Source organism: Bison bison, unplaced genomic scaffold, assembly GCF_000754665.1.
Source record: "Bison bison bison isolate TAMUID 2011002044 unplaced genomic scaffold, Bison_UMD1.0 scf7180017864134, whole genome shotgun sequence".
Classification (NCBI taxonomy): Eukaryota; Metazoa; Chordata; class Mammalia; order Artiodactyla; family Bovidae; genus Bison; species Bison bison.
Window position 1 is genome coordinate 4,388,299 of NW_011494706.1, and position 9,128 is coordinate 4,397,426.

The 9,128-nt window shown below is 44.8% G+C and overlaps 1 protein-coding gene across 1 annotated transcript in view; it reads left to right on the plus strand.

Moving 5' to 3' along the window:
* Positions 1-156: 156 nt before the first annotated feature.
* Positions 157-9,128, plus strand: part of PON1 (paraoxonase 1) — a 33,903-nt gene continuing 24,931 nt past the window's right edge. The window contains exon 1 of the mRNA XM_010839750.1: positions 157-310. Coding sequence (XP_010838052.1) covers positions 237-310 — 74 coding nt within the window. The 5' untranslated portion in view covers positions 157-236. The remainder of the gene's footprint in view (positions 311-9,128) is intronic.

Consider the following 9,128-nt stretch of genomic DNA (forward strand, 5'->3'; position numbering starts at 1 on the left):
CTGCCCGCTCTAGGCAGCTAGTTCTCTCTGTAAAGCCTCGGGAGCGCTCAGCACCTGGCTGCAGGCGCTGACCCCAAGCAAGTTCCCGCAGTCCCTGAGCAGGGCGGGCGGGGTGAGCTGCGCCCGGGGGAGGGGTGGGGCCAACCCCAGAGCAGCCCTAGGCTGCGGGCGCTCAGGGTCTCCACCCCTTCTCCCGTCTGTGCGTCTGTCCATCCTGCTGCTGTCTGTCCCAGGCTATGGCGAAGCTGTTGGTGCTCACCCTCTTGGGACTGGGGCTGGCATTCTTCAGGGATTACCGGTCTTCTTATCTGTGAGTTGGGTTGCAGCCCACCCCTGTCCTGTCTGTCCTATCCACTACCCAGACCCGGGAGTCTTCTTCCCTCACTCTCCATTCCCAAGTTGGCTCCAGGCTCTTAGAAAATCAGAAGGCAGCAGGATGTACATCCCAAAGCAATTTCATAAATATCCAACTTTCCCCAACCACCTGAACACCCTTGCCCACTGCCTGGGAGAGAGGTGTGAATGACCAAGCTGTTGTCACACACCAATTAATTTATCATAAATACTGGTGTATCTTGGCTACAGATTCACTTCTCAGATTTTCTGCAAAATAAATAACCAGACTGGAGGGGGCCTGTGATATTGTGAGAATTAGGGAAGAAGCTCCAGACTCAGTTGCCTGGCTTAGGCAGAAAACTTCCCAGCATGGAGATGCTCAGTTTGAGACCTCGCTGAGAGACAGAAAACTCCCATGTGCAGTGGAACAGGCGGGAAGGAATGGGCACGGACATGGCCACCTGCTCCAGTGGAGATGTGTCAGGAGTTAGAGGAGAGAGCTTGATGTCCTGGGTTCTTGCTGTGTCCCTTCCATTGTAGGATCTCTCACATTTATTTTTCATGAATATCAGTGTATCTTGGCTACTGTGTCACCAAAACCTCATATAAGAAGCACCTAACAATGTGCTTGGGATATAGTAAGTATTTAATAAATGTGTCCTGCTTCCCTTAAAGGGAAAAGTGCCCTGCTTAGAAGTGTTCTGCTTCTCTTAAAGGTTTTATAAAATTTTAAGTACTACACAAGGGGGAAAACTTTTCTAAGAAAGTGTCAGTAGTTTCATAATAACTTTTTAATAGGGGTTCAATGTCTAGAGATCATCCTAATCCAAACGATTAATCAGTCATACCTTGTTATTGACTTTGAAGTAAAACATTACTAAAAACCAAACTGAACATTTTGGACTTTCGGAAAAAGATCATATGATCCTGTTGACTGTTTAGAAACATACATACATTGATTCAGAATAGATTTTTGTAAATATTGGGATTTTCTTTTCTAATTGTTGGTTACTTTTGGAATCACAAACTTAGAAAAAAATAAGAAATGGACAGTGATTTGGGACTTTTAATCATGTAAAAATTATAGTTTGTGGATTTTCACTAACCATGGTACTATTTGTTGTCAAAGAAGAATATATACTTATAACATTATGCATTATATATAATATTAATACATGTATGTAAATACATTATATATGTGTGTATATATAATGCATATATACACATACATACATAAAGTATAGCTTTACTGCTACTACCCTAAAAAGTTTCTCTATCAACTTGAAGTCTTAGCTTATTTGAGCCAGCATTAATATTTCCCCAAGTTTGTTCCTTGGAACACACACAAGTCACAAAACATGCTCTATAAAAAAATAGGTTCCTTAGACAAAGTAAATTTGGGAAATGTCTATTATAGCCTTTTCCTGGAGATTGACAGTGCATTCTGGCACACTGAACACTTTGAAAAGTCCTTCAGTAACAAAATACACAAAATGATTTTGGTTTGTCATTTCACAGACTTATTTGCCCACATCCTTTACTCCCTTTCTTGGTACCACCTGTATAACTCTCTGGGATACAGTTTGAGATGGATTATTCTATATCATTGATTTGTACCAAGACTTAAATTTCAACAGAAGTTGAGGTCTGGCCTTGGGCAGCAGCTTTCTGGACCCCCCAAGCCTGACTGTGATTTGTCTGAAGGGACCAAAGCACACTATGGTCATAGCTTAACATAATGTCAGTGTCCGCAAGTCCCCTTGGTAGCCTTGCCTGTGATTAGGGCACTTCCCAGAACCACTTTGCCATGAGGACGCTGCAGTGGGAAGACCAGGTCTGGTTTGGAGTGAGAACTCCCTGTTTTACTTTCACCACCTGGGTCCAGTACGTGGGGAGGGAGCCTCAGTCCTTTAACTTCTGGTTGTAACCAGATGGCTGAGAAGAGAAAGAAAGTGGCCATGGGGTGGACCTATGCTTTTTGAATGAAAAAGAGAGCTAGAACAGAGAGCAGAGTAGGAATAATGTGCAGCTGGGAGGATGGGTGGTTCAGTGGTAAAGAATCCATCTGTCAATGCAGGAGATGCAAGTGATGCAGGTTTGATGTCTGGTGGAGAGGATGCCATGGAAAAGGGAATGGCAACCCACTCCAGTACTTTTGCCTAGGTAATCCCATAGACAGAGGAGCCTGGCGGGCTACAATCCATGGGGTTGCAGAGTCAGATATGACTTAGCAACTAAACAACAGGAGGATGGGTGGTTATGGGGATGGAAGATGGTGTAGAGCCTTCAAGCAGCTCAGATGGGGGAGGAAGGGAAATTGCCAGGAAGTATGCGTGTTTCTCCTCCAAAACGCCTGCATTCTGTCTCAGTCTTGTGTGTCTCCTCCCTTTACTCCGGCTCGCTTTTGCCGTCTTTCCTGCCCAGCACCAAGCACCCTCACTTGGCAGACCATCTCAGGAGCTCGCCTGAAATCTGAGACACGACCATCTCACGCCCCATTGCCCGGCAACTTCTTTACAAAGGATATTAATAAATCCACTTCTTACCTTTCACTTTGCCTCTCCTGAACTTCATTAAGTCCCGAGACTAGGCGCATGGTTTCAGTCAGAAGATTGGGGGTTGGAGTATCACATGAGGTTCACCTGGGCTCCTGTCCCACGTGAGGCAAGATTGTGTTCGAATTCCCACCTGAGGTGTGCGGTTTCTAAAGGACATTCAAATCCTGCAGGCGCTCCCCGCCCCAACTTAGAACCAGATAAAGACAGCCTAGAGGATCAGTAAATTACCTTTACCCCCATTTTAGAGATAAGGTCTCTGAATTTCAGAGAAAATCATGAATCTATCCAAGGGAGAGAAGGGAAAAGATTATATGCTGAGACCAGCAGCAAGGTCGAGGTGAATCGTCAGAGGAGATACAACTTTTTTCCCTCAGAGATGTGGCGTATGGGAGTAAGGCAGGTTCACAAGAAGTTGTATAGTCCTGGAGCTGGACGGATCTTGTGGACGGATACTAGATGTGTCTTGAGGGGTTCCCAGATGCTTCTGAGGTGACAGCAGCACACAGGAAGGAAATAAGGGAGCTCCCTTGGATTAGTAGTCTTTCCCACCCATCTGTGCCGGCGGCCGCTGAGGTATTACAGCGTGCTCACTACGCAGGCGCACTGCACTTCCAGTGAACGACGATGTAAACAGTGCCCCCTGGTGTATGGAATGTTAACATGCCTCTCTAGGGCAACTTCCTCATTTCTTAAGTTGGTGGCGCTAGCCTCCCAAATCGGAGAAGGCAATGGCAACCCACTCCAGTACTCTGGCCTGGAAAATCCCATGAACTGAGAAGCCTGGTAGGCTGCAGTCCATGGGGTTGCGAAGAGTTGGGCACGACTGAGCGACCTCACTTTCACTTTTCACTTTCATGCATTGGAGAAGGCAATGGCAACCCACTCCGGTACTCTTGCCTGGAGAATCCCAGGGACAGAGAAGCCTAGTAGGTTGCCATCTATGGGGTTGCACAGAGTTGGACACGACTGAAGTGACTTAGCAGCAGCAGCAGCAGCAGCAGCCTCCCAAATGCAGGAGACTTAAGAGACAAGGGTTCAATCTCTAGGTTGGAAAGATACCCTGGAGGAGGAAATGGCAACCCACTCCAGTACTCTTGCCTGGAAAATCCCATGGACAGAGGAGCCTGGGGCCTACCGTCCCTAGGGTCACAAAGAGTCAGACACGACTGAAGCAATTTAGCAGGACATAACGGTCCGTTTAGTCAAGGCTATGGTTTTTCCATTGGTCATGTATGGATGCGAGAGTTGGACTGTGAAGAAAGCTGAGCACCAAAGAATTGATGCTGTTGAACTGTGGAGAAGACTCTTGAGAGTCCCTTCGACTGCAGGGAGATCCAACCAGTCCATCCTAAAGGAGATCAGTCCTGGGTGTTCATTGGAAGGACTGATTTTGAAGCTGAAACTCAAATACTTTGGCCACCTCATGTGAAAAGTTGACTTGTTGGAAAAGACCGCGATGCTGGGAGGGATTGGGGTCAGCTGGAGAAGGGGATGACAGAGGATGAGATGGCTGGATGGTATCACTGACTCGATGGACGTGAGTTTGAGTGAACTCTCGGAGTTGGTGATGGACAGGGAGGCCTGGTGTGCTGTGATTCATGGGGTTGCAAAGAGTCGGACACGACTGAGTGACTGAACTGAACATGTGAAACTCTTTGTTACAAGGAAACAGCAAAGCTAGCATTTATTAATAGTGTTCATATTTCTGCTACCCTGGTGCCCACTCCGGGCAACACACTCTAGTGGGAAAAGGATAGTGGAGGATTCCAGCAGACCTGGGCTGGACCTCAGTTCTGCAGCTTTCAGGTCACTTTGTTACTGACCTGGATTCTTGGGCTTTTTAATCGACAGAAATTGATAACAGGTCAGAGGAGAAATTTAGGCAAGGTTTTTTTGGGGACTCGTGCTGCAGCACAGGGAGTAAAAACATGTAACAGGTTTCCTTGCTTGCTCCTTGATTGGGGAGCAATCTGGTCCCTTAAATGGGGTGAGGGTAGGTGCCTATCCAGTGGTCAGGCCACAGGGGTGGCCTGGGTGGTTGGCCAACCTGCTTGATGGAACTGTGTATAGGAATCATGTGCAGTACCCTACTTTTGCTCCAACAACTTTTACATGGCTGTTGGATTTTTGGTCCTTTTTGTATCATATTGTTGATCATTTGTTCCAACTGCCTATGCATACAGTTCTTTTTAGTCCCTTATAGTTTAGTCCCTCTGTTGCTCTGGGAGATGTTTGTTCAGGTGGAAGCATTGTAGCAAAGAGTCCCTGGTGTTAGCCTGCCTCAACTTTACCATTTTGAGCCTGTTTCTCCACCTAAATATTATGGGCTTATAATACCTATCACAGTAGGTATATGTATAAAATCTGGCCCATGAAAGATACTCTGTAAATGTTAATTTTTATTATTGCCACATGCTATCTCAAAAATCTACCTATGAATGATCTACTAAATGAGTGAAATTTGAATATATGTTGCGGTAGGACCTCACTGAGACCCTAGGTTAAGAACAAATAATTCACTGGTCCTCCTCTACCAATGCAACCAACATCATCTTCTCTGCCTGATGCACTAGCCTGCTAATTCCACAAAACAATTTGGCAGACATCTACCAAGTACTTTTTTTTTACTTGAGCTCTGTGCACTTGTGCAAAGTCACAGGACAGAATAGGATACAGTATTCAGTCACATATTTCAGAATTTAGTGTTAGCAATGAGACTACAAGCTGATTACCATGAAACAATATGGAAAGAGACTCTGTAGATGTATATGTGAAGATTTATGAGGATAAATGAAGGGGTTACTAATCCTATCACGAAAAATCAGGAGGAGTTGCAGACTGGTCACGAGTAGGAAACTTCCAGGTGGATTAGCAGGAAGGATGAGGTGGAGGGAAAACTTGCATGAGCAAGTGAAAGGAGAGAAAGTGATGTAGAGAAAAGGATTCTTGGTGTCATGGCACCTGATTTCAAATCCAAATTCCCAGGCTTCCCTGGTGGCTCAGTGGTAAGAATCTGCCTGCCAGTGCAGGAGACATGGGTTTGATCCCTGATCTGAGTGGGAAGATGCCACATGTCGTGGAGCAACTAAGCCTGTGCACCACAGCTGTTGAGTCTGTGCTCTAGAGCCTGGGAGCCACAACTACGGAGCCTTTGTGCTGCAACCACTAAAGCCATCGCACCCTGGGACCCGTGCTCTACAACAAGAGAGGCCACCATAATGAGAAGCCCACACACCCAATTAGGGGGTAGCCCACACTTGCTGCAACTAGAAAAAAGCCTGAAGAGCAACAAAGACCCAGCAAAAAGATAAAACAAACAAGTAAAATCCTAAAAAAAATTAAATTCCATCCTTTTTAAGGACAGTAAGTCCCAATGCTGGGAGGGATTGGGAGCAGGAGGAGAAGGGGACGACAGAGGATGAGATGGCTGGATGGTATCACTGACTCGATGGATGTGAGTTTGAGTGAACTCCGGGAGTTGGTGATGGACAGGGAGGCCTGGTGTGCTGCGATTCATGGGGTCGCAAAGAGTCAGACACGACTGAGAGACTGAACTGAACTGGACTGAAGTCCCAATAGGAAATATTGAAGAATAGGAGTGTGCAGAGGCAGAAGATAGACTGGTGAGGATATATATGGCCCCAAGGAAAGTTCTAGAATGGATTTCTTAATGCAAAGCTAAAGATCCTCACTTTCTTTTGTAAGGAGCTGGCATGTATTTGCAAAGAATAATTCATAGCAGGGAGTATGTGATTTCTGGCCAGATTTCAGCAGCTTATTAATCAGCGAAACACCACAAACATTGAACTTTGTCCTTTAGACCTGGAACATTTGGACTTAAGCCCTTGACAAGATATTTCCTGATAATTGGAAGTAAAATAGAAAAACATGAGCTGGATTATAGTAACACAATCTGAGCTGTCTTTTGGCATTGCTTCCAGCTTTTTGGAAGCGGTAATACCGGTAAATTTTGCTGGGCAGAGGACTGAGTGTGATCTCTGAATTCATACTTGGGTTCCAACCCCAGCTCAGCCACTTCATAATTTTGTAGACTTGAAAAGCCACTTAATCTTTGTCACCTGTAAATAGGGAAAACAGTACCTCAGGGAGAGGTTTGAGGATTAAAGCAGAGTAATTGAAGTCCCTGAACTACAGTAACAATGATTAGTCTGTGAGATTTGGGCTCCCCAGGTGGCTCTAGTGGTAAAGAACCCTCCTGCCAACGCAAGAGACATGAGACTCGGGTTCAATCCTTGGGTCAGGCAGATGCCCTGGAGAAGGGAATGGCTACACACTCCAGTATTCTTGCCTGGAGAATCCCATGGACAGAGGAGCCTGGCAAGCTACAGTCTATGGGGTCACACAGAGACTTAGCACTCACACATGGCCACAAATTTGAACCAAAAGCAGCTGGGTGCTGACTTAATGCCTCCTTATCTACAATTGGCTCCCTTTAGCTCTGATTATTCTGCCTTTTCCATGAGAGAGAAACCTGAGTAAGAATAGAGGCTAATCATTTCTGCTTTTGTCTGTCCTCTGTGAACACATCACTCTTACTGAACCTTGCAAGCCAGGGAACCTCTTCTTCCTGTGTGATTTTGACTCTAAAAAGCTAATATGGCTATCCTTGGCATTTTCCTCAAGTCTTCACCCGCTCGCTGATGGCTTGTCATCAACTCTCTTCTTCTGTGTCACTCTTTGTGTCCTTGATTATGACCGCTTGTCCCTGTCTTTTGAGTTCCCTGGGGCACTCTGTACATATTCACTAAGCTTTCTATAAAGCTATGTTTTCAAATGGTAGATCGCAAAATCAATTTAGTAAAGTATGATCAGCCCTTATCTATTTATTTTTGTTTTATTATTTTTAAAATTGAAGTATAGCTTCCCTGGTGACTCAGATGGTAAAGAATCTGCCTGCAATGTGGGAGATCCAGGTTTGATACCTGGGGTGGGAAGAGCCCTTGGAGGAGGAAATAGCAACCCACTCCAGTATTCTCACCTCCATGAACAGAGGAGCCTTGTGGGCTACAATCCACAGGGTCACAAAGAGTCAGACATGACTGAGCGACTAGCATATTGTTGGTTTATGATATTATATTAGTCTTTCATGTATACAGCACAGTGTTTCAATATTTTATAGATTATACTCCATTTATAGTTATAAAATATTGGCTATGTTCTCTGTGCTGTACAATATATTCTTGTAGCTTATTTATCTTATATATAACAGTTGGTACCTCTTAATCTTCTACCCTTATATTGCCCTTCCCCACTTCCCTCTCCTATTGGTAACCACTAGTTTGTTCTCTTTATCTATGAGTCGGTTTCTCTCTTGTTATATTCATTCATTTATTTCTTAGATTCCACATATACGTGATAATATACAGTATCTTTCTCTGCCTGACATTTCACTAAGCCTAATACCTTCCAGCTCCATCTATGTTGTTGAAAATGGCAAAATTTCATTAGTTTTCTATGACCGTGTAAAATTCATACACGCACACACACATATACACATCACATCTTTATCCGCTGATCTGTTGGTGTACTTAGGTTGCTTCCGTATCTCGACTGTATCTTGGCTATTGTAAATTGTGCTGCTATGAACACTGAGGTGCATGTATCTTTTCAAATTAGTGTTTTCATTTTCTTTGTACATATATGCAAGTGTGGAATTGCTGGGTCATATGGTAGTTCTTTTAGTCTTTTGAGGAACTTCCACAGTGGCTGTACCAATTTATATTCCCACCAACAGTGGAATCAGTTCAGTTCAGTCTCTCAGTCATTGTGTCTGACTCTTTGCGACCCCATGAACTGCAGCACGCCAGGCCTCCCTGTCCATCACCAACTCCCAGAGTCCACCCAAACCCATGTCCATTGAGTCGGTGATGCCATCCAGTCATCTTATCCTCTGTCGTCCCTTTCTCCTCCTGCCCTCAATCTTTCCCTGCATCAGGGTCTTTTCCAATGAGTCAGCTCTTCGCATCAGGTGGCCAAAGTATTGAGTGTCAGCTTCAACATCATTCCTTCCAATGAACACCCAGGACTGATATCCTTTAGGACGGACTGGTTGGATCTCCTTGCAGTCCAAGGGATTCTCAAGAGTCTTCTCCAACACCACAGTTCAAAAGCATCAATTCAGTGCTCAGCTTTCTTTATAGTCCAACTCTCACATCCATACATAACTACTGGAAAAACCATAGCCTTGACTAGACAGACCTTTGTTGGCAAAGT